The sequence below is a fragment of the Genypterus blacodes genome, unplaced genomic scaffold (assembly GCF_046128005.1).
Source record: "Genypterus blacodes isolate CSIRO-AG114 ecotype Tasmania unplaced genomic scaffold, CSIRO-AGI_Gbla_v1 ptg000076l_1, whole genome shotgun sequence".
In the NCBI taxonomy this organism is placed as follows: Eukaryota; Metazoa; Chordata; class Actinopteri; order Ophidiiformes; family Ophidiidae; genus Genypterus; species Genypterus blacodes.
The window spans coordinates 6,969,020-6,995,285 of record NW_027466885.1 but is presented as its reverse complement, the minus strand read 5'-3'; the positions used below and the strand labels follow the sequence as shown (position 1 = coordinate 6,995,285).

Sequence of the window (26,266 nt, the reverse complement as noted above, 5' to 3'; positions counted from 1 at the left end):
GGGATGAGCCTCCAACTGCAAGCTCAAACACTTTTTACTTATTAAACTGACGGAAGGAATTGAAAACTGAGAGCTTTTACATCCTTTACCTGATTGTAGAACTGTTTGGGGCTTTCATATGCAAATTCATGGCAACATGATGTAATCTCAAACTGTGGTATTTCATCTGTCCATCCATTTCATCTGTCCATCCTAGATCACATCGACCTTTTTGTTTGAATGAACCAGGATTCATTTTGGTAAGAGAATTGTATCGTGACACATTTGTTAGAGTAAATTGCACTGATGAGATCTCAAATCATTAATCGGATTTGGCTCCAAGTTTTCGTATCCAAAGTGTAGAAGGAACCAAGTAGTTGAGCCTTGAGCCAGATGTGTAACATTGCTCTTCTTCATCATATTCCAGCCTCTGTGTGGGAGTTTGTAGTAGACATAGACAGCTGACCTGCAGTGTTAGTAACTCCGATTTAAAGTGTGGGCAGAAAGTTAAAGCTGTATTTTCTCTACCAATGTTATAAAAACTCTCAAGCCTCCAGGCGGCATTTGAACCCGCAGCATCAACTCAAACTGCTTTAGGACCACTTAGCTTTATTAAGTAACCCCGGTCCTAAGTATACACCGCCAGCTGTGCATGTGGTCATCAGGGACATTCAAACCCGCTTGGACTAGCTGAGACTGGTCCATGTCTGACGGGCTTGCCTGAAAACCTTCCATTATCTGTCTTCACACTGATGCGGCAGTTTGCTCAGTCAACACAGGGCAGTGGGAGGAAAGAGTGTATGAGCCATTTAGGTCAGGACCTTTTTTGTATTTGCTTTTGGCTATTTCTGATAAGGCAGCTGGACACAGTCTTACGTTGCACTGCCTCTTCTCACTCGTGTTGCAGAAACAAAATCGTGCTGTTCTTCCTCCTCAGCACATTCAAAGAATGTAAGAATTAATATTTAAAGCATGCAGTATTTAAGTCATTAGCTCTGGTCTGAAATTGATCAATGTAGATAATGAATTTTTCAGCAAACTTGGATGACATCATCAAGCATGTTCAGGGACATGTCGCATTGGCTCTTCCTTATACAGTGATGACAATGTAAGGTAAGTTTGGACATCTGATGTGACTAATTCGTCTGCAACAAACGTTAAGACTGCTATGGAAGCGATTACCACGACCAACCAGCAGAGGGCACCAGCTAAGGGTTGCTCAGAGGCCAGACAAAATGACTCATTCAGTGCTGATATTATCTCAATCTTAACCTGTAGCATGAGTCTAACAGCGAGCAGTGTTTACTTGCCTACATCAGAGTCCCTGTGGGTGGGTGGGTGGGTGGGTGGGGTTGGTTGGTTGATTCTGGTTCCGGTTTAGGAGAAGGCAGGGCAGGGGGTTGGTCAAATCCTGAATCGCTTCATAATCTCATGTTACAATCTGCCATCAGATGTTTCAGATACCATGCTGACCTAAATATTATCAGATGCATTTAGGCCTAATAGGTTTGTCTCTCTATCTCTGGTACACACAATCACATTACACACACACACAAACACACACACACACACAACCACACACACACACACACACACACACAGTCGCTCCTTCCTCCACTTCTAATCTTTAGATATATGAACTGCCAGAACACAAACCCATCCACCTGTAATGCACAAACAAATCAGTCCTGACTGGGACTTAATAGCTTGTCACAGATGTCGGCAGGTGATCGATCTGCTCGTATTTCAACTTGGTTCTCTATTCCAAAGAAGAATTTAGCTCAGTCTCTAGATATGTGCTTTTATTTCGTGGTCACGCATTGTAGGTCTTGATGCTGCATTGCAAGCAAGAATCCATTTGCATGTTCAGTATTTTCTCATGTTAAGCTTTGATATGTTAATCCCCCTTAAAGCCCTTGCGGTTTGTTAAGTGTAGAGTTCATCAAACTTGCAGTTATCTCGTTCTCTGTCTTGTTCTCTGGCTCAAATGACATACTCGGGGCAATACAGGCGCCGATTGCCACTCTGCCAATGAAGTTTGTTTGAAGAAAGGATTTGGCCCCATAACCCCCCTAGCAACTCGTCACCATGTATATTAGACACACACCCTCGGATGGCACTTCCAACTACAAATGCCACGAGGAGTTAGGACTGTGAAATTGTGCTCTCAAAGATCACAACAATGTCACATCACGTCTTTCCCTTCGGCTCTGTGTTTAACCTCACAGCTAAGTTTCACCCCATTATTCCCACTTTTCAGTCAAAACGGGGAGCTGACCTCTTACTCGATCACCCCTTGCCTGCCGTTCCATATGTTTGGGATTATGGCGCCGTCCACATTGACAGAGACGAAACTCATTGTTATTACCGAGTAAATGTTTGTATTCGTTAATGCTCCAAACGCTAAGGTTTGTAATGGAAATCTAGTTTCCTCTCATATGCAATAAAGACAAGCAAAGTCAGTCACTTTCTAATTTTACTTAACCGCTTAGACATAACACAGCTGGGCCATTTTGACATTAAACAGTAATGAGAGAGCATCAATATTTGGCTCCCTCACACCCACATGTTACCCTGTGTGTGCTGTGCACCCGTATGAAATGCAGATTACAAACCACCTCATTCACTCCATTAAAGTTTCTCACAAATATAACCAGTGTGAATGTGATTTTGCAATGTAAACGTTCTTCCCACATCGACGTCAACATTTACATCACAACAGTGTTAAGTCTTGGTCTCAAATATAAAGATTTAAAAAACACAGTCTTGTTTTTATACTGTATACCGGCATGTGCAAAAGACCGTACTGAATAAAAACAATTATTAAAGGTTCTCATCTAAAAAGCATGAAAATCTCTAATATAAACTGTATATTCAAAATACATTCAAGGGTTTGTCAAAATAAAGCCAACAACATTGCATGTAAAGTTATTGCTATCAAATGTCATTAGGTTCTATAGGAGCTTATTAGTTCAGCTTTCTTGGTCAATATTACTCGACTGTTATTCGCTCCCACCTCAGGCAGAAACATGAGCTCTTCTCTGTTGGGGTTAGAATCAGAGTGAATGTAAACGGACTGTGTGTCTCTCATTCACACACACACTCGTCAAGGCGCCTACCTGCTCATCAGGAGCACTTATAGGGGGTTCAGTGTCTTGCTCAGGCTCTAGGATCTAACGCACTATAAAAAACATAGACCCGACTCTTGACTCCATTAAAAAGCAATAAATATAAAAAAATAAATGACCTAGAAACATTTTCAAGTATCCAATCCCCTGGATGTTCCCTGCTTGTCACCTCAAAGGACACAGAGAGAAGATGCACTTCTATATCTGGCAAAGCTCCATGTTACAGACGCTCCTGCTCATCCTTCTTCCTTACACTGACAGCAATTCAATTAAGGATGCAGAACTGAGCAGGCAAAAGCAATCTACGGTTTCCTTTCTGTTCATTTAAGGTTCACTCAGAGGACATTTCCTGTCCCCAGTATGGCTTGTCCATTACCAGGCTTCCCCTCTTTGTTTGGGAAATCTTCCTGAGAGAGGCTATGATGTCATTTCCTCCTCCCAGCAGCAAGGTGTCTTTTGGTGATGGTCTCCAGCCTCCTCTTCTCCGCCTCCTCAGCTTTCTTCCTCTCTTCTTTCAGCACCTTGTAGCGCCACTTTGGGATCTGCAGCAGGCTCACCGCTCCGTCTCTGGTGCTGCTCTTCCTGTGGATTTTTTCCGGGACGTAAGTGGGAGTGGGGGCTTTGGACACCCTCACCTTAGGGATGCCGAGTCCTGGCCTGATGCTGCTCCGCCTCAACTGCTGGCTGGTTCTTCTCAACTCGTGGCCAATGCTTGGAACACTCGTTCTGGAGCTCCTCAGTGGAGGCGCGAGGCTTTGGGAATGACCGCTGGCCCTTCGCTCGGCTGAGCTCTGGAAGAGTCTGCGTACGCTCTCCGTCTTATCAGCATTTAGGGGCCGGGGCTCCTTGGCCCTCTGCTGGCAGACGATTTCGGGGACTGCGTGGCGCCGTTTGCCCACACTGGGGGGACTGTCAGGACATACCTGAAAGAATAGTAACAGTCAAGTTACTATTACAGTTATTGTTACAGTTAGAACACAACAGGCTTGTTATGGGTTGGAAGCATAACAGCAGTTGGATAAACTATTAAACAATAAAGAGAGGAGAAGATGGAATAATTAATATGATGTGTTTCAGCATTATTGTTGAGGTACAGCGGTGCTCCATCCACACAGGTGAGTTTAATTGTGACTGATTAGACCTCTTATAGTGGGGAAATAGGCAAATGGCTCCACCTGAAGATACAGACTAAGCTCTGGGAATAATGTAGAATAACAGAAGTGTAATTCAGTGTAATGTAGAGTCACCGTGTGGCAGGCCACGGCGATGAACGGACTCCTCATGGCGGTCGTCAAAAAAACCATGTGGTCGATGACGCCGTCGTCCTCCGGGTTGGTGAAGTTTGCGATACTGAAGATGTTCCGCACCGTGTCTGACAGGCGCTTGAGGCAGCCGCGCGGCTCCCGGGCTTTGGCCACCAGTGAAGCCAGCGGGGCCCACTCCAAACTGAAGAGAATAGAACAGCCAATACACATCAAGACGCACACATAGGTTTACTTACAAGCTATGTAATAATGTCTTAACATACATATTAGTATAGAACAGAACAATACATTTGCAGTATGTAGGAAGTTTTGCAAACAATAGCAGTATTTAATCTTCAACCTGAAAAACACACTTTCACATCTTTCAACATTGAGAAAAAGAAATATGATGTAATCAGCATTGCCAGTATGCTTCATCTCTCCAAATTGCTGCATCATAGGACATTTCCCAAAAACGAGAAATATAAGAAACCCCCCCCCCACACACACACACACATATACAGAGTGTAGTTTTACCTGTATGTGTCACAGAACTGGTGGGCACAGGGTCTCTCCATGAGGCGCGACATGGCCCATGCAGTATCATACCGGCCTGTGAACAAAGCCCATTCCCTCGCAGTCAGGTGTCGCCCAAAGTCCCTCACACTCCACTCAGCTCCTATCAGAGAGCCGCAGAGAGAGAGAGAGGGGGAGCTCAATATCAGTAGAATGTGTTTTGTGTGTTCTGATGGCTGAATAACAGTAAGCGTGTCTGCCCCTCACCCGCCATCATCAGCGAGCGCACGCACTCTATCCGGCCCTGCATGGCGGCCTTCATCAAGGCGGTGAAGCTGTGGCAGTTTCTTCTCTCCGTGTCCAACCCGGCGTAGTAGTTGAGCAGGTAGTTTGTGATTGTGATGTGTCCTTGGCGAGCAGAGAGGGAGGAAGGTTTGTCAAGGCCACAGAACAAAGTCTTCCATCATAATGTTGCTTTGTTTTGGCTTTGGAGTATGTGTGTGTGTGTGTGTGTGTTAACTGGGCTTACCTGCCTGAGCGGCGGTGATGAGTGCAGTGTTTCCCTCGCTGTCCTGCCAGTTGACATCCAGGTGCGGACATTGCGACAGAGCTACCACGACGTCGACAAAGCCTTGGTAACAAGCCACCAGCAGTCCTATCTGAGACAGAGAGAGGGACGGGAGACAGGAGATGAAAAGCAGACCGATGAGTCAAGCAAGGGACAGAGAGAAGACACGCTGAGAAAACTGCGACATGAAGCTAAACGACGTGGGAAAAGTGTTGACCTATGGGGCGGCAGCGAGAGGAAAAACACGATGTCACATTCCACAACACCAGGGGGATCTTTGTGCGTCTTCCAAAACTAAGATCGGCGCATATACATGACATCAGTTGTGTTTTCGCTGAGAAATGATCCGTGGTGAACTCGGCAATGGAAACATAAGCCTCCTCTATACCGCTGATGTGTGTGTGTGTGTGTGTGTGTGTGTGTGTGTGTGTGTGTGTGTGTGTGTGTGTGTGTGTGTGCATCCCTGGCACAGTTACTCTTTTTATATGTGTTTAGGTACTGTGCCGTGCAGTGAGTGTGAGTGTGTGTGTTTCTGTGTGCCTGTCTGTGACGATGTGTGTGTGTATGTGTGGAAACTCCTGTAAAAGTTGGGTACTTTTCTGGAAGGCGTGTACTTGCATCAGCCAACACAAACAAGTTAACTTCCGGAGAGAGAGGGGGGCATGGATGGAGGGAGTGCGGCTGTGAGGGGAATGTAGGAGAAAAAATCAACGGTCTTAAAACACGCAGTGTATTAGTCAAAACAGAAGTGAGAGACTAGAGAGGGTCGATTACTCAATGTCATGATTTGACTGGAAATCCTTCCTGGGGGGGGAAACTGAGGGGGGTGGACGGGGCTTGTTTGTTTTCTCCCTTTCTCCCACTGTTGTTGGACTCTTTGTCTTATTTCTCCACAGCCCTAAATATGGAAGTATCTGTGCAAACATGTTGGTAAGAGGGGAGACGGTAAACAACATCAACACACAGACAGATTCTCTCTGATACAGCACAGACTTGGCAGTCCTCCAGTCATGCTGTGATGTACTTTAGCTTTAGTAACACGCCCCACAGCACGTCTGGAGCAATCTCAACTGTCAGACACTGTCCTATTTTCACACACACGCATCCACACACACACACACACACACACACACACACAAAACCATTAAGCATTCTACTTCACACACCTCTTCTCTGTCATACACACAGGAATATTTGGTGCATCTGTTGTGAGCTCTATTTTGATCCATGCACTCTGTACGAGTTGCTGCTGGCAATGTTGGCACGAAGCACTGGCAAAATAATACACACACACACACACATCAACACAGAATTGCAAAATGGCTGTTTTGTTTACACAATATTATCCACCCAGTGACTCTGAGGCTAAAAGGGATAGAAAGTAACAACAGTACCTGGCAGCTCAACACTGAGATGATCACAACAGCTACTTAGACTGGTGTGTGTATGTGTGTGTGTGTGAGAGAGAGAGAGAGAATGTCAGATTATGCTTACTGTTATAGGGGGGATTATAATTATGTATGTAAAGCAAATTAAGATGAAGGCAATTTCAAAGCTTTACTTTCTTGACGCTGATGGACGCAGACAGATAGACACACACACACTCTCTCTCTCTCTCGCTCTCTAATATCCTCTGGAAATCGGCCAACTTTGACCAAATTTCCTGTCATGCAGATCTATTTCCCCCGCCCCCTCTTCCTCATTCTGCGTACAGTATTGAATACTTTGCAAAGTCTGGTGAACATACTGAGTTTGACCTCAGCTTCACGCATAAATATATTATCTATATTGAATTATGTTGAATAAGTTATTTCAGATTGCAGGAGCTCACTCAAATACAGGAATTCTTATTGTTTAAAACATCTTTATCAATTCAGTGCACAACAGTATCAGACTCATTTTGCCACTGCATGAACCTTATTTCACATATATATGATGACGTATTTGTAATTTTCGCAAACTCTGGTGAACTTATTATTAGCCCTGAATCAGACATATGCACGTGCAGACACACATACACACTCAGTCAATACAAAGTAATCTGGGGTATATCCCGAGCCAGGAATAGAAAGACTAAGCCTTATCAGAGAGAGAGTGTGTGTGTGTGACATACTTGAACATACGCACTGTATCCACTGTGACCTCTGTTATTCTTTTGCTCCCAAATGAGCCCAAATTAAACCATTCATTGTGGATTTCAACCCTAAAAATCGTTGGACTTTGAAAGTTGCCGCTTACACAAGCTTGAAAATGTTGCATTTGTTTTACGTCACACAGTTCAACTTTGTCTTCAAGGACACACACATGTGCACACGCACACATGTAAACAGGCTGTGGACTGCTTTCTATCACTAACAGATACAGTCAATAGCTTCCCTGTGACTGTCTCTCTCTCTTTCTCTCTCTCTGCAGCGCTGCATTTACACGGCTGTATCAAATTAGTTGTGTATGACTGTCGCTTTGATTTTTCCACTCATCTGTATTTGCTCACAGCATCTGGTTTGCTGCCATCTGGTTTGCCAAATTTCTGTCTCTCCCACCCTCTCTAGTCTCTCTGCCTGTCTGTTTCATGGCCCATCTCACACGCTTTTGGAGCCTGTTGCCTTGGCAGGTTATGTGTCTGTCCTGATTTGTCATCAGGTCGCATCCTGTTTGGAAAATGTAATTTGGTTGGGGGGGAGAGAGAAAGAGAGAGACAGAGCTGGAGAGAGAGAGAGAGAGGGGGGCATGGTGGCCTCATTCAAATTGATTTGAGTGTGTACGTGTGTGTTTATTGAGTTTTAATGTGAGTACGACTTATCCAGTGCACTGACAGGGATGTACACACACACACACACACACACACACACACACACACACACACACACACACACACAAACACAGACACAGTCATAAACAGGGTCAGCGCCTACTCAGGGAGGACAATGGTATTAACTTGATGCACAACATGAAAAGCCATAACGCAAAGCAACAAACAGACATAATCATTAATCTTATATGCTGCAATCATATATTGTAGTATGGAATCAACACACACACCCACGTTTCTGTCTGAGCTGCTGTACATGATGCTCTGCTATGGGTTGACAGTCTGAACCTGACACTGATACTGATCGATATTAGAAATGAACATTTTACATTTAACTTTACTTTTCTCCCCTTTCCACCCCTCTTTCATATCTGGTTATTAAAGAATTCTGAAAAAAAATATTAGGGGAAGAGTTTCTGCCACGACTGACATTAAGAGTCTGATGTTTGCTGAACTTGGTGTTTGTATTGTGTCCAAGCGTGAAGCGGACCAGATCCTTGTAGACACAAAGCTGCCATTCCTGTTTTCCTAGCTGGTAGCAAAACTCCAAAACATCCGCATCACATGAACGTAAGAGCAAAGAAACGTATTTCTAATTTTCAGCACATACAACTCAAACACAAATATCAAATAAGAGTTGATTAATTAATCTTTATTTGTACTTCCTTTTTGTGCGTCAGGTTCTCCTCCTCATGCAGCCTTCAGGGTTCAGTCCTATTTGTTCCCATGCTTCCACCCTGCTGATGTGCCCTTAAGCACAACACAGACACAGCATCCCTATTGTGTGCTCAATGACTTCCGCGACAAGACAGACAGGTATGTTCAAATTAAACAGCGATTTCTTACTGATCCAACCGATTCAATCCACTTCAACTGATTCTACTTAACCTCTGTACTGGGCTCATCTCCCTGTAGGACACAAAGGGAAATGGTGTAAATCCAACACCCTTCTTTGTCTTACGCAACACATTGTCAAGCTGTGTGTTATGTTAGGATGTTGATAAGTGTGCCAGGATGTGGAAGTCACAGACACAAACACACACACACACACATGTAATCATTGTGTTGCTTAACCTATATTTTGTTCCTGACCCTAATGCATCCCGTATTTATTACTTGTTTGTGTCTGACTGAGACGTGGGGGTTTTGTGCTGCTCATTAAATTAATAATCCCTGGCCCCATGCCACCTTTCCCCTCACTCTGTTGGGAACTGTGTGTATGTGTGTGTGTGGGTTTGTGTGTCCCTGTCTCGCATAATATATTGCGACCAGGATTCAATTAAACACTTGCATAGTATCTGTGTACTGCTACAGAGGAGGGGAGAGGAATTCTGGCATTCCAATGATGTAATTGCTACGCTTCCTTCCCATGACCTCATCCCCGATTACAGATGTGCCCGAAATAGGTGGGGGGGGGACAAATTAGAGTCCATCGACCACTTATTCAATTATATTCTAAGCGAAATTTCCAACTCAGTACAGTCGAGTGCAGCGTTCCATTCTTCTGGATTTAGCCTCAGGCTCCGTAATCATGGAGAGAAGCCGTGTAAAAGGAGTGAAGGGACAAATGCCTCACTTGCATTGCTGATGACTTTTAACACTTAACAGAACCAGTAGTAACTTCTTTGACAAGGCCGATTTTTTTTTTTAAATATCTCTTTTTTTGTTAAAGGGAAATGGACAAAAACTACTTAAATATTTCACATTAAAAGACGAATGATCTCTGACATATCACACATTATTGTTGATACGTTATAGAATGTGCCAAATGCTGGTTACAAACTCCCTATATTAGCTGCATATGAAGCGTACAGATCACTGCTACATCCCGATTCTGGAATTCATGTTTAAATGTATCCTGGTTCATTAACCAACTATTTAAACTGCAAGGAAGACTAATAGCATCATCGCACTGAGAGATAATGTGTTTACCCACCCTGTGCCACAGCCAAACTGAATCAAGAAGAACAAAATGCAGACACACACACACACACACACACAAACACGTACACAAAAGCATGCTCGTGTAACCACCCACAAACACATTGTGCATTGTGTGCTCTGCTGACTGTGAAGTCTTTTCTTGGTGTAATTAAGAGTTGCTGGCTTTGTCAGCGGATACACATAATAATATGTGAACTCATAAAAATCAACCAAGGAAAGTAAGTGGTGTGTTTGAGTCCACTGGTGACCTGCTCTTAGTCCTTGTCCATTGACAGTTTGGGTTCAGGGTCAACATGCATTCAAGTCCCTGTAAATGTGTGACACAGGACGGGGCCACATACCTCCTCAAAGCCTGGAAACTTAAGTGACCACAATCCCAGAATGAGTCAAGTTCAAAACAGGAATCGGAGGCTCCTTCCCTGAGCTTCTTACATGTGTTGTCAGAAAGTTGACAAGTCAATGTCTGGTACTGACACACAAAAGACTAAGTGCTCTTGAGCAAGGCCACTTCAAACTGAGAAAACTGCTGCTATTGATGCACCAAATAATAGAGTAATAAGATATCAAACTAATGAGGAAAAAAAGTAATCATCTCTGCAATATAAAGGCACAAAAGCCCACATTAGGCCATTGTCCCTTTCAAAATAAAAGTATACATTTAAACTTTATATTGCTACACAAAGTTACTTCCACTGGTGTTATTTTGTTGGCTCCATACCCTGTTATTCCTGTCCGTCTCCTGGACCTCCTCCTCCGTCACTCCGTGCCGTATCATGATCCGAACGACGGCCGCGTTGTTGGTGCAGCACGCCTGGAAGAACGTCAGCGGCTCCGGGCTCTCCTGGGGCGAAGTGCTCTCCCAGTCAGCGAACGCATCACCAGGCGGATAGAACGAGTCGTCGGACAGGACGCTTCCACAGTCGCCCAAGTTCTCAAAGTCAACTTCTTCGAATTCATCATCGTCTTCCTCGTCATCGTCGTCGTCTTCTTCTTCCTCGCAATCCTCCTTACTGGACCCCATGTTGTCCTCATCCTCAAAGGTGGAGAGCAGCCCGTGGCGGTGGTTTGTGGCAGGGTGTGTTTGGCTGAGGTTCCCCCCGGCTTTGTGCTGCTTTTGCTGCTGCTGGAGCTGTCTGACCCGGAGCGACGTGCCCCCTCCGTCTCTGTCATCCGTGATCAGCACCATCTAATCCCCGGGTTTAGGTCACCGTCCTCCTGGGCAGAGAGCAACCTGGGGCGCGGGGTGTAGGCATGGAAGTGTCCCTCTCTCCACAACCCAGCATGGAATCAAAAGATCTTTCTCTACCTCTCTCTCTTTACCGCGCCAAATAAAACACTCAATTACATACCAAAGCGGAGGGAAATGAACGGAAGTAGTGAGTAATCATTATAGTTATCCTTTACCCTTCCTCTGAGAGCTGTTGACGGCGTCCACCCGAGCAGAGGAGCCTCCCATAGAGAGGAGAGCGACTTTGACGCAAAACAACGTGGAGTTGACAGTTATTTACCCCGAGAGAGCTGCTGAGTGGAAATGAAAGTCCGGTCGAGTGAACGCGTGGAGTTCGGGAAAGTTGAGTGAGAGCAACCGCGCAGGACCATCCCGAATAGAGCAGAGCAGAGCAGGGCGGGGCGGAGAGACGGAGAGGGAGAGAGGGAGAGAGAGAGACATAGCGACAGCAGCCCGCTGAACTCTTGTCACCTAAACCGATTAGATGGAGTCTCTCTCTCTCTCTCTCTCTCTCTCTCTCTCTCTCTCTCTCTCTCTCTCTCTCTCTCTCTCTCTCTCTCTCCCCCCCCGGATTAATTGTGGCATTTGGTAATGCTGGGCGTGACCCTAAATTGCAATATTCCAGGAATATTCCCCATGGAGAATTTGGTTTTTATCATAATGTTCTGTCTATGTAATCCTTCAAAAAACATTTATGGATTATCAGCTGAATTTAATCTTCTCTGAGTGTGAAATAGAGGGGAAATCACATCAAGGATCGTTTCTTATGTTCAAGATCTGTCATATCCGTTGCTGGGGGAATTCCCCTGAATTTATCAGCCAAATGAACCAGAATCGTGGAAACAAAAAGCAGAAGTAAAGTGACAGCATTCATTTATTTGAGCATCATTTTACAGCAAACCCATGTGTGTGCTTCCCAATGGAGATTCAGGTTAAATGAAGTGATTAGATTAGATTGATTTGATCATTACAGATGAGAGAGAGAGAGAGAGAGAGAGAGAGGCGGTATCTTTTAAAGTCTCAGTGTGTTGTTGACACTGAGATATGGGGAGGATGTGTGTGTGTCACATGAATGATAATGTGTCACAGTGTAAAATATCAATTATTTAACAGTTCCAAATCCAAAACCTCTCCGGGTGAGCGAGACCTTCAGAGAGAGAAAGCATTTGAGGAAACATATGGTCGCTCCAATACTACAAAACTCTGGCAGAGCAGCTCCAGCCAGATGACACTTTCTCACAGTAATTAATAACATTAGTTTGTTGACATCGCCTGCTGTGGAAAAAGGGAGTGCATAACAGTCCCAGTGTGTGCCCATTATTATTATACCTCCATCTACCCCCTGCTGAGCGCGCTGCTCCCCTGCCGTGCTTCATCACCATGGTATCAAGTCTGCTCAGATGATAACGTCTGCAGAAAAGTTTCACATCCTGGTGGTGGGAAAGTCTTAAGGTCATGAAATGATTATTTGTTACATGTAAGTCTGGATTCTCACACTCTCTCTCTCTATTTTAACATGTTTCATAACTCAGATTTGTATGGAATAGATACTTTACATATGTATCATATTGTTATTGTGTGCAGAGATGGAAAAATCACTTAAAATTGTTAAGTAGAGCGACTGATATCTGATGGAAACACATTACACAGTAGCCTAGCCAGCATACTGCAGTATTACAGGACTTTTTCCTTGCCTTTACTATCGTTTTCCTCCCTGTGCCGTGTATATTTAGCTACTGGAAGCTTATACAAGCCGCACATAGCACATTACAAACACCATCACTTTGAGAGCCAATTGCATTAGCTCAACCTGGTGCTCAGGAGAAAAAACACCCAATCTAAATCCCCAGGAGAGATAATCACAGGGAGCTGACTGAAGCCCCTCTGTGGACGTACGTGTGTGTGTGTGTGTGTGAGTGTGTGTGTGTGTGTGTGTGTGTGTGTGTGTGTGTGTGTGCGTGTATGTGTGTGTGCATTATATAAATAGGGAGTTTTTAGCTGGTACCTCATCCATCACATATTCAAGCTCTTCTAAACTACTATACTTAGCTGGAGTACACCACTCCAAAGCTATTACAAATGATATTTTTTTTGGACACAAACCCCCACAAGCAGAACAAGATTGTGTACTTTTGAGTGATTGGCTCGTGTTTATTTATCTTCCGCGCTTGTGGCAAAAATAGAAGGGTTTTTTTTTGGTTAGACAATATTTTTCGAGTTTCATGGGAGCTGTAACGTGGACTGTAGGAGAGCGGGATGAGGGATAAACCAATGAATCAGGATCACCTTTGTCTGCCTCCCACGTGTGTGTGTGAGTGCGTGTCAGTACGACGCGGCCTTACTGCCTGTGTGTTTAGCAAAGCGGCTGTGTGTCGTCGCTCTATTCCCTCATTCATTCATTTCTCTCTCCCTCGAGCACCAAAAGCCAAAACAACCAAACATGCTGGAGATCGGCGAGGCTCCTCTCCACACAAACACTCGTCTGTTTGGGGTGATGAATGTGCGTGTGTGTGTGTGTGTTGTTAAGTGAATGCAAGACTCAAATATTCAAGTGTTTATGTCAGGGGATTTATGTGCCGATCGCTTATAGCTTGATTAGAAACTCTTTATATTAGTGCTTAATCAGTTAATGAGGCCGGAAGAGAAAACGTCTATTCAGAAGCTGTTGACAAGGACAAACTTTTAATCAGGGACAGAGTCTGCTGCTATACAGGAAACAATATAATGCACAAATGGCAATTGCCTCGTTTTAATCTGCTCACATTGGCCCTTAATCACTGTAAGCTCTTCTTGTGATGTGCGTTTATTATTACAAACAATCATCCACATATTCTACAGTCACTGTCACACATGAAGTCTGTGTTTAATAATTAAGTGCCAGTAACATGTGATTTGAGATTTAACACTTCTAAACTGATGAGATCCTTTGAAAAACACTGTGCAAGTGTGGCAGTATGGGGTAAGAATGCAAGGTAGGAGTCCAGAGCTTTATGTGGGCCTGTGCACAAAATCCTGGCCCCTTTCATCTGCTCAGGCCGATGCATTCCACTCACACACGTCCTGGTGCTGAGGTCGATGCAGAAGCACCTTAAGATGTAGCTCAGGTAAAGACGGAGGTGGATTCCGGCTGCGAGATCTCAGCGGAAACTCCCAACTTCTTCCTCTGAGTATTTCTCACAAAGCAGGCGATTTCATTCCCCACCCTCTCTCTCTCTGTAAGGCGCCTATCATAACCAGCCACAGCACTTCTGCCTACTTACCCTATCTTGTGTCGCACTAAATTTAGATTTTCTGTAAGTAAAACCCACATTCAGACTTTGAAATATCACAAACAGTTCTTTCAGATGTCGTTTACAGAGTTCACTGTTGTAAAGCTTTAAAATGACTCCCGTTGTCAGTGCCTTTTTCCAGCTCCGGTGAAGTTTAAGGCGCCGGGAGAAGCTGCATCCATATTGGCCAGATGGATGAAGTCCAAAGGTTTGATCATCCCCTGCTGGAGTTCCCTGCAACATACCATAAATACCCCGATGACAAGCTGCACAGTTGTAAAGTGTTACGTGTAATTATATGACATATGTGTCAGGGCGTCCTGGAGGATCTGAAGGGTTGTACATCGTTACATAATCACAGGAAACGTTGAGGCGGCTGCAACTCTTGAAATGACAAACACCAACCTGGTAAACGTGTCGACATATTCCACCATAGTAAGTGTATCTCTGCTACTTTGATAAAGTCCTGAAATATGTTACACAAAAAGCTACAAAAAAAACAAAACTTCAAATCGGGCCTTTGTATTCTCTCTCTCTCCCTCTCTCTCTCTCTCTTTCTTTCTCTCACACTCCTCTGCTACATTCGTCGTGTCCTCGCAGATGCGGTTGTGCAACGGTGCAGCCAGAGGCCGAGATTCCCAAACGGCTGACATCTTAGCAATGACATCATGTGTGCGTTACGACATCTAATACCAGTGAAGCGTACGGCTCAGAGGGTCGCACAGTGGTCTGACCAGTTTACTCGCAGATGTGATTATAGGATCCCTGCTGCATGTTCATGGTTTTGTGGTGTTGTTGGCTGCAGTTGTGATGCTGTGATGCCATGTGGGTCACAACGACACTGTCCACAAACGTAACCCAATTCCAACACCGCAATCTATATTTTTTTAGACTATGTAACCCAATCAGACAGCCTGACTCTCATACAAGTTAGAGCAAATCATCTGCAGAGCTCAAATCCCTCATCTACACCCCGAAGAAATTCCATCTCTGCTGTGGCATGCGGGCGGAGAGATTGCAGTTATCAAAGACTCCATGTACTCCTCATTCCTCGCTGTACTTGATGCAACCCTCGATGTGTATGTGTCTTGTGTGTGAGGAGCCTCCGATTCTAAAACCTGCTACTAAAGGTATGTACTTGCGAAATTCAACGATGGGCGCGTGTGTGAGGCAGAGAAACAACTTGTTCCTGAGCCCGAGGTGTGAGTGTGTGCACTCAGTGGGCAACGACTCATCAGCAAATGTGCTCTTGCATCTTTACGACGTCACACAGAGTGAACAACGCACACACACACAAGTCGCACTTTTTCACAAGAGCTGAAAAACAGACTGGAATGCTCCCAGCACACACACACTCTCCTTCTCTCTCTCTCTTTCTCTTTCACTGCAAGCTGGAAGCCTGTGTGCAAGTGTGTGCGTGTGCCTGTGTGTGTGTGTGTGTGTGTGTGTGTGTGTGTGTGTGTGTGTGTGTGTGTGTGTGTGTGTGTGTGTGTATGATAAATGAACTGGGGCTAAACCAGACATAACAGGACAAGGCCGCAGAAATCTCACCCACACACACACTCTCACACACCACACCTGACAGTGTGTGTATAGGACCGCTTTGTGCCTCTCTCGCTCCTCATTAAGTTAAAAGATTGTAACCAGACTCAAAGTAGCGGCCACATTCAGCGTGACAGTGATGAATAATAACCTGCTGTGTCTGATGCACACAATTAATGGGATCAATTTCCAGGTAATGAAACAAACTATGCTATGCCTGAAGGAGCAAGGACATTCATTCATTCATTCAACCATTTTGTTCCTTTTACTCCTTCCTCCCACTCTTTCGTCGCTTCTCTTCCTCGCCCTTTGACCTCAGCAACATTCCCGCTCGGCTAAAGAAGCTTTCAGCACATTCAGCAGAAAAATACACGCCCACGCTTTGACAAAGAAAAGCCTCAAACCTTGGCAGAATGCAGGAAATTCTAAAATCTTAAAGGCTCTAAAATCGTCATTGGTCTTCATGTTGCCTCTTATCCAGGAAGTTTGGTCAATTTTGGGTGTTGAAGATGTCTGCCTGGGGCTTGTTGGTACAGAAAGTCCAGTTGGTTCTGAATAATTCTCAATATTGAATGATCAAAGTCTAAAATAAGACTTAAATATGAGTTTCGACTAGTACCGAGTACAAAAGGAAAGTGTTGTTAAAGGAGGAAATAGACAAGGTCATCCAACACACACAGATTTCAAGGCTGTAACTCATAAACATGCACGCCATACACAACACACAACACCTACGCTTGTGTCTGCAAGATGCCGAGCAAGTTGTCAGTGTGCTCCTGCGTGATGTCCTGGTCCAGGTGAGCCAGGTAGGTGTAGAGTTTAACAAAGGTGTCAAAGGGGATCCTGGAGGCCCCTCCCTCCTCATCCTCCGTCAGGATCTGGCAGGCAAACTTGAGGGCGCTCAAAATGGTCTGGCGTGGGGGAGGAGGAGTTGGGGTCAAAAGAGAGCAATATGATAAACACACAATACACACAGACACCTACTATGATTCATCCAGTGCCCAGAACTCAAGCACACAATGCAGATACTCTTATAGTTACACCAGTTAGGGGCGGGGGAAGCGTGTGGAATGACTGCCCTCAAGTGGCGAAAGTGATAAACAACAGCTTCCTTTGCGGCCTACTTTCACTGTGCACATACAATTTCTTACTTACATCAGCGGCTTAATACCATTGATTTCACATAGTCACTCGTGAACAAAGGAGTGCTGCTTGAAAATATCCAGCTGTGCATCTAGAGTGATATTGTTATGTGTCCTGATTGAACGTCTCACCCCTCCCAGAGAACTGCAGCCCAGGGTGAAGAAGTCCATCCAGTCGACGTCTGAGCCGAAGCCTCCCACTGACAGCAGTGTCTCCAGCTGTTGCACGGGCAGACAAACACCCTTCCACTTCTTCTGGAGTTCCTCTCTGCTGCATGACTGCCTGGAGGACAGCTAAGGAGGGAGGAGGGTTTAAGACAGGACAAGGAACGACAAGAAAGAAACATCCAGTATGATCTATGAGTTCTGGTCTGCTTGTACCTGCTTGTGGAGAGTTTTGAGCAGACCTGGGGTCAGACCGGTGTCTGTCTTCTGGGTGGCAACGTTCATCTCCAGCCTGTCCTTCACAGGCAGGGCCTCTCTTTTAGCCAAGGCTGTGAAATATCTGCAAGAGAACACACACACACACACCTCCTTCCTAAGCATGACAGAATTAGGTCTTTCTATAAGCCAGTCTATGTTTTCATTGAGCCACAATTGATTAACTATCTTGGTAGGTTGCTTATTAAAAACTGTTATACAGTGCATTTAAAAATGAGGAGACTTTCATTGTCTTAGAAACAACAGAGAGGAAAGCTTTGACTTTAATTGCATTTCAACATCTTGTGGACATCTGAATTGGCCATTAAGAGAGCAGAAGATGTATCCATTCTTTGTGGTTTGGATTCTTGCGTTTAAATTGCATTTCAGAATACTTTTCTTTGTTGGCAAAAGGGGAAAAGTCAGACAGTTTAATGACTACAGTAACACTGAAGCTCCTGGGATCCAATTACTGTCAGTCAATGCAAAAATAAGAGTCGCTCAGGTGAAGAGAGACTCGCCTTCACTTACATAGATGCTGCCTGAGGACATTGTTTATGGGTTGTTTAAAGAGGTCAAGGTCGGAATAAAACGTAATAGCATGTACCCGTCCCCTCTAACCAAACCACTGTCAAAGGCAATAAGAACTCACGCTGCACTCCACTGCAGCACATCCCTGGGCTGTGTCCGGATGGCCGCCTTAGTAAAGTCTTTGAGGATGCCTGCCAGCTCAGGTGGGATGGGGATTTGCTGGGAACAGTACATGGTGTCTGCAAGAGGCATGGCTGCAATACACAGCAGATCACAACAATTAGCGGATGATCGAGGGGAGAAAACTGCAGCTATTTCCTGGCAGCAAGCTGTTAATAAAATAGAGTTAAAGGTTGCTGGCAGGTAAATGTCCCCCACGATTTTCTTGGGAAGTTATGTTTCATAGAATTACAATACAGATGTAACAACTAAGCACAAGGCAAACAAAGTCCTATTAAGCTTCTAATCCTGTGTAAAGTATTTCCCCTATGAATCAAAGCACTCATTTGTTCTAAAATAGGATTTACATTTTCATTCTCTTGATATCGATCAGCAAACGTCATCTAAGGAAGCAGGATTGCGCAATCGGGACTTCCGGTGACGCCATGAACGAAGCAGCAGCGTGAGGCCTCTGCTCCGACAAACCCGCCTTTAGATAAGAGCGGAAACATCTGCATTTGACATCATTTCGTATTGGCCTCATGGTGTGTGGTATTGTTTACAATTTATTTGTTTGTTTTTATTTACTTTCCCCCCCTTAGTTGGACGTATTGTGTAATGTAGTATGGTCTGATGAGTCGAGCCGATGGTTGTCCGTACAAATTGTTGCACAGATGAAAGAACATACGTTAATAATTGTGTGTTTAATTTATATATTTATCTTAAAAACTTATGTATATATATGTTTATATTTATCTTCATACAGAGCCCGCTAACTAAAAACAAGTAAAACTACAACTGTCAATGTGTTTCAATACTTTATTTATTTAGAATTTATTATTTAATTTAACCTTCTTATTGAAATAATCTTACCTGAACTCTGGCTTACTAAATGTAGATAAACACGAAAAAAACGAATCGGCAGCACGCAATGTTTGTCTGTCCGTATTGTGCGGCAGTACAGCGTAGTAACGTTGCTTAGTAACGGCTCTTCTACGCGTGTTTAATAGCGGCCGGTGGGCAGACGTACGTGAGCGCTCCCATCTGGTTGGGAGTGTAAAGCCGCAAACCTGCAAATGTGTTCACTTGCAGTTCCTTTGTTGTCCAGTAGGTGGTGTAGCCGCAGGGGAATAGTGCATATAGATGAGCGTGCATTCAGAGTGCAGGTATGAAGAGGCGCAGGCTTTGACCGGCACGTCATCGTCAGCACGTGAGGTATTGAAGCATTTAGGAAAGCAATTGTTTGCCAGCGATTTATGAACCAGTATAAGTACTATGCATAGACCCGATGTACTACAAATGAACATCTGCATCGCTGCAGATGTGTGACGTGGCATGTTATTCCACCAACATATGAAAGATATGCAATGGTCAGAGTGTGTATAAAGGTCTATTTATCTTAAATAACAATTACATATTTATCAATGTAGGGATATTGGCATGAACTGAGGAAAAGTTTTAAAAGATGAAAGGAAAGACATCAGACAAAAACATCTGCGTGACATAATCTTACTGACCACAACAATCTGTGCCTGGCAAATATGGGAATATGGCAAATAACCTTTTTAATAGTAAAGCAGTAAGTACAAAAGTGACACGACAGCATGTTCAGGTTCTGACATACAGATGCTCTCTGACACACATACACACACAAGCGCACACACAAACACGTAGTGTGCGAGGCCAAGTCACATGTCAGGAAGAAGCCTTTACACAGGACTCACTGGTCAATAGAGGAGCTGGCTCCTTCTGTTGTCTGCTGGCTCTCTGCTTCTGTAAAAGTACAAAAAGCATTCAGACATAATTAATATGTGACGCTGACATACACACAGAATAATGGACATACACTGTCCAACTAGAAACACACACCTCCATGGAACTGATCCTGTTGATTGATCAGCAGGTCAATCTCCATATCTGTGGCTTCAGGAAGTTCATCCCCTTCAAAACCCTGCACCGAGAGAGGATACGATGGGAGACAATAGAAGAGGACAGAGTTGAAGTGCTTTATGAGACAAAGACATGAACGAGGTAATCGCCTTTGGGCTGTTAAGCATGCACAATAAAAACACAGGAGGAAAAAGTGATAAAGGAGGAGGAAAGGAGAAATCACAACATTTCTGTGAGTGCGACTCCATTGTTAAAACTTTTGTAAGTTAACAGTTCAGATGACATCACTGTTGTAACTTGCTTGTTGGATGGCATCATTTTGTTAGTGTGATGACATTATCATCATTTAAGTAGGCGCTAGAGAGAGCAAGCAAACAGTTTTTTGACCAGACATTAGAAAATGCTTGTACATCTGACCTTGAAATTCTGTGTTTTTGAATTAAACATTTAACAGAAAGTTGCTCAGTCTTGTGGAGCGCTTTAACATACGCTATTTTCCAGCTCACCTTACCAAGATTTTGGCTCCTTTTTGGCAACAATCTTCACAGGCAACTGATATGTGTCCAGCCTTTGTGACATTAACCAGGTTGTACAGGTACAGTTCAAAGCCGCATCAGCACATGCAGTGTAGTACCTGGTGTGTTTTAGAGGTGCTGGGTAGCTGGTTTGCTCCCATGTGACCAGAGAGGACCATCCTATTCACATTCTCAGCCACATCAAAATCAACACTGCCAAGCAGAGAGCGAAAACATTACTCCACGATCAGGCAGCTGGGAGTTATTCTGCCTTGCTTAAGGGCACCATGGCAGTACATTCTCCATTTCAATTACAAAGAAACTCTACATATCTACTTACTCTTCCTACTGCAACATTGCATGCTGCGCTCACTCTAAATTGCAACTCAGTGTGATGCATTCAATCTATTGCATCTGCAGACGCAAGAGCTCGCACTTGATCTGATATATAAACATGACTAATTAAACATTAGGCAAGTCATTCATTCACTCACGGGGAAGTACCTCGTTGGTCAATGCTAATAAAACACAATACTCACAAAAACCTTATTTACATAAATCTTACAACTAAATAGTTCAGTAGTTCTGTAAGTGTGTGTCACAGGTTCTGTTTCTGTGGAGGTGTGCACAGCAGTGCACCTACTCTGCTATCTGAAGCTCCCTGGTGAGATGGACACACTGGCAGTGCAGACTCCTCTGCAGCACGTGAGCATCTGGACGCTCTAACTCCTGGTAGAAATTCCTTTCTGTTCCAATGATCGCAAATCGAAACCTCTGGTAAAAGTTAATGGCTGACTTGTTGCTGATCTGCACATGACTGTGGGAAGAAAAAGATGGAAAAGTAGATACTTTAAAGGTGGGGGAATTATAAGAGGTAGTTGAATTCTTTGAAATTGTGAACATTATTTTACAGACTAATGCGCAAAAAATTTCTCTTCATCTCATGTAATTTAAGACTACCCTTATTGGACATTGGTCACAGTTTTATGACCATCAGTGTTGGTTTACATCGATCAAATCAATTAAAGAATGAAACACTCACGTGTAAATGTTGTCAAATGTGTCGTCCTTGTCACAGATGTTCAGCACGTGATTCAGCATTGCTGTGCCTGGGAGGAGAAAAGGCACATTTTATAAACAAAAACAACCAATACAGTGTGGGGTATTAATTTTAACATTAATTCCTTACCAACTCCATGTCTACGATAGGATGTTAGACAGCCAAGTGTCACAATGTAAAGTCTCTTCTGGTTCTGGGAGTGGTCCACACTGCAGCACACAGCACCCACTACAATGTCATTGAAGTATACTGCAAGACAAAAAGTAGTTGTGGGTCAGGGAATCTATATTTATAAATCAAGTGCTCATTCCTTAAACCTGAGACGTTATGACTGCTAAACTGAGCAGAGCAGAAACTGTCAATACAATGGCCCGAAAAAGTACTGAGAGGAGTGAAAGTTTGAGAGAGAACAAACTCGGCCTCCATGTCTTTCTGCAAGAAGTTGTGCATGATGACCTTTTCAAAATTGTGTCGAAATCAAGCAGTTAAAAACATGCTACTAGACAAATGATGCAAGTGTGGCAACTCACCCAGCTTGGCAAGTTCTCCAATTTCCAGTACGTCGTCATAAAACGTGTGGTTGTAGCTGAAAGGGTAGATGGCCTGGTTCAGCTTTCTCAACTGCCCGATCTTGTGGAGAGTAACATCCCCAAGCTCGACATGGCAACTGGAACCAGCGCTGACAACGGATCCAATGGGACAGTTTCACTCAAAATGTATCACAAATGTTCACCTCTGAGCTGTAATGGAGCTGCAATACCTAAAACGCATTTAATAGGAAGTTACAACTCAATTTCATATACAATTAAGTCTTCAGACTGTTGGTGAGACAATAGGAATAAAACTACTTTGGTTCTGGAAACTTCTGATGCGAATTAATCGGTAGTTTATTCACATACGGACCAGACAATTTGTTAACTTCGGTTCCAATGTCTATGCTAATACAGGTAAAGATAGACTACTTATTAATTGTATACAGCTGCTTGTCTTAAGTTTAAAAATGTGAAACAAAAAACATTCAAATATTCTGACTCTTGGACGAGTGACTTTCAGCCTTTACCAAACTGCGTCACATATTAGCTGAGGTTTTACGATTGTTGCTGTTGGTAAAAGTTTACCGACAAGACAACGAAAGTACGTTACAATTGTGAAGGTCCTCTCAACGACTTAATTGAGACTAAATGTTGTACGCACCGTTTCATTTTACACCGATATTCTTTATTTTCGGCGAGGGTAAAGTTGAGGCTTTTTCCCTACCAGAAAGAGGGAATTCGGGTCGGTATGTAGCTAGTTGCGTTGGTTGCAATTAGCTTAATGTGGCCATCAACCCTGACGTCGATACGCATGCGCACCACAAAGCGTTTATGAAGTTTCTAAAAAACGCTTGCTGTACCGTAACTATGCCATTAAGGTGCAGCACAGCCTGGTTTCTTTCCTCCCAACATTTTTTCTACAAGAACACAAAACTTTTTACAAACTCAAAAACCTCGTGTGTGAGTCAGCCGCCTGAAAGAAGGTGCCACTTCCTCGGGACAAGTGTGCAGCCATTTTTAAACAACCATTCAAAGTGCAAGTGATCAACAGTTCAGTCAGGTTTGATAACAGCAACATCAATGAAAAACATTTTGTTGGTTTTGATTATTTTACTCCCATCTACTGTTTTGAAGTTTTGTAAAGAACATTCCTATTTAACATCAGGTGGTAAATGCAAAACACATAAATGTTTAAACATTTAATACGAAACAATACATGAAAGTCCGATCATTAATCCTGGCCCAAGTATACATGATGTAAAAATAGGTATGTATATAATTTTTTCCCTAAAGATTTGGACAAACTGGAGCTTTTCACTCCTTGCAAAGGGTTTTGACCTGAAGCACCATGAAATACAAATTATTTACATTTTCTTCACTAAATTACATTTAAAGCCGTTGTGAGAAGATAATAAAACTCAAACACCCAATGAAGGCAACAGTGTACAAAATTCAAACACATCATTGGTGGGATACAATGAACATCCAGACAGGTTTCCATGAGAAAATGAAAACTAAATGATACATTTAAAAGTTCAGCAGTAAGTGCACCACACACACCTCCTAAACATTCACAGGTGTGTGTGTTCTCATCACAGATACTGACTACAGCAGTGGGAGCATTCATTGCAGTAATAAAACATCAGTTTTAATTAAAACTTAATTAAAATAAAAAATCTTTTAGTTGGAGGACAAAGGGGAACAAACAACAGACAGCCTCAACCTGTCTCACCTCTCCACTGGTGGTCTCTGTCGCTGGGCCAGTTGACCTGCCACGTAGAGGAGGCATCGCAACCTGGGTGTGTGTGTCATCTCTGGGGAAAAGGACAGACCTGACTCCTCATCCAGCAGCCATGCACTGTCCTGTTTTGTTCCTCGCATTGTCTCCTTTGGCCTGGCAACACACACACACAAGTATTATGATTTGGTATTTATCTGTTGTGTGACCCAAGCTTGGTTATACAGGTTTGTGTATTTGGTTTCAGTGTTGTCAGCGGTGAGTATTCTTTCTACTGACACTTTCTGAGACATAAGGACAACATGACAGATGACACCAAGCTCAGGTTCTGACATACAGATGCTCTCTGACCCCTACAAGTCTGTACAGCATTTATTCTCACAAAACCTTATTTACATAAATCTTACAACTAAATATGTCAGCAGTTCTGTAAGTGTGTGTCACAGTTCTGTTTCTGTGTAGGTGTGCACAGCGGTGGACCTACTCTGCTATCTGAAGCTCCCTCAGAAGGACACAGGGGCAGCACAGACTCCTCTGCAGCACGTGGTCATCTGGACGCTCTAACCCAGGGTAGAAATTCCTTTCTTTTCCAATGATTTCGCAAATTGAAACCTCTGGTAAAAGTAAATGGCTGACTTGTTGCTGACAGTCCCCCGACTGAAAAAGATGGAAAAGTAGAAACTTCATAGGTGGGGGAATTATAAGAGGTAGATGAATTCTTTGAAATTGTGAACATCATTTTACAGACTAATATCAAGCAAAATAACTATGTGGGATGTCCCTCCATCTCATATCATTTAAGACTTCACTCATTGGACATTGGTCACAGTTTTATGACTATTAGTTGCAGTGTTAGTTTACATAGATCAAATTAATTAAAGAATGAGACTCACATGTAAATGTTGTCAAAAGTGCCTCCCTTGTTACAGATGTCAAGCACGCGATTCAGCATCGCTGTGCCTGGGAAGAGAAAAGGCAAAGATTTTCATAACAATTAACACAGTAATATAACCAACGCAGTGTGGGGTATTAATCTTGGGCATTTATTTCTTACCAACTCCCTGTCTGCTGTAGGATGCTAGACAGCCAAGTGTTATGATGTTAGGAGTTCAAGACTCCCTTATCGAGAGCTGAGAGGACAAATTGGCCTCCATGTTTTTCTGGGGGATGTGTGCATAATAACATTTTCAAAAAACAATTACTTGGGTTTGTAAACAAATGATGTGAGTGTGGCATCTCACCCAGCTTGGCAAGTTCTCCAAGTCTTTGTAAAACTTGTCGTTGTAGCTGAAAGGGTAGATGACCTGGTACAGCTTTCTCAACTGCCCGATGTTGTGAAGCGTAACATCCCTTCGATCCGCCAATAAGAACAAGAGCTGACAACAGATCCAATGTGATGTGCAGTCAGGACATTTTCACTCAAAATGTATGAAATGTTCACTTGTGAGCTGTAATAGAGCTGCAACACTCAATACGCATTTAATACAAAGTTACAACTCAATTTTATATACAATTACGTCTTCAGACTGTTGACGAAACAATATGAATAAAACGCCTTTAGTCCTGGAAACTTCTGATGCGCATTAATCGGTAGTTTATTCACATTTTACGGTCCAGACAATTTGATAACTTCAGTTCCAATGTGTATGCCAGTAAAGGTAAAGATAGTCTTCTTAACGCCACCAGTACCAACTAATTTTATAAAGTTGCTTTTGTTATGTATGAAAACTTACAAACCATCCAAATTATAAAAATAATACTGCGTCACACATTAACTGGGGATACTGTTTTGTGATTTTTACGGTTGGTACAATGAAATTACATGTTATTACTTGTTTTAGTCCTTACGGTCGTCTAAACTAGTTAATTGTAACTAAGTGTTGTACTCACGGTTTCATTGTAAATCCATATTGTTATCTATTTTCGGCGAAGTTAAAGTTTAGGCTTTTTCCGACCAGAAAAAGAGGGAATTTTGACGGAGCTCGGCTCTGGAATTAGCTAGTTGCGTTGGTTGCAATTAGCTTAATGTGGACCCTCAACCCTGACGTCAA

General features: G+C 43.4%; 3 protein-coding genes across 3 annotated transcripts; all 3 read right to left on the bottom strand.

The window, feature by feature from the left end:
* Nucleotides 1–1,827: 1,827 nt before the first annotated feature.
* ankrd33ba (ankyrin repeat domain 33ba) lies at nucleotides 1,828–11,968 on the bottom strand. Its single transcript, XM_076157952.1, has 6 exons — nucleotides 10,907–11,968; nucleotides 5,397–5,526; nucleotides 5,135–5,275; nucleotides 4,889–5,030; nucleotides 4,355–4,553; nucleotides 1,828–4,030 (listed from the first exon to the last, which is right to left on the bottom strand). Exons 1-6 carry the CDS (start codon nucleotides 11,372–11,374, stop codon nucleotides 3,533–3,535), a joined length of 1,578 nt encoding a protein of 525 aa, XP_076014067.1. The 5' UTR covers nucleotides 11,375–11,968; the 3' UTR covers nucleotides 1,828–3,532.
* Nucleotides 11,969–14,111: 2,143 nt separating this feature from the next.
* ropn1l (rhophilin associated tail protein 1-like) lies at nucleotides 14,112–18,584 on the bottom strand. The gene is made up of 5 exons (XM_076158271.1): nucleotides 18,442–18,584; nucleotides 17,751–17,874; nucleotides 17,502–17,663; nucleotides 16,963–17,138; nucleotides 14,112–14,919 (listed from the first exon to the last, which is right to left on the bottom strand). The coding sequence occupies exons 1-5, from the start codon at nucleotides 18,570–18,572 to the stop codon at nucleotides 14,811–14,813; spliced, it is 702 nt and encodes a 233-aa protein (XP_076014386.1). The 5' UTR covers nucleotides 18,573–18,584; the 3' UTR covers nucleotides 14,112–14,810.
* Nucleotides 18,585–21,523: 2,939 nt separating this feature from the next.
* On the bottom strand, nucleotides 21,524–23,290 carry LOC143006993 (N-alpha-acetyltransferase 50-like). Its single transcript, XM_076158371.1, has 5 exons — nucleotides 23,202–23,290; nucleotides 22,475–22,623; nucleotides 22,074–22,193; nucleotides 21,927–21,993; nucleotides 21,524–21,701 (listed from the first exon to the last, which is right to left on the bottom strand). Exons 1-5 carry the CDS (start codon nucleotides 23,288–23,290, stop codon nucleotides 21,524–21,526), a joined length of 603 nt encoding a protein of 200 aa, XP_076014486.1.
* Nucleotides 23,291–26,266: the final 2,976 nt, after the last annotated feature.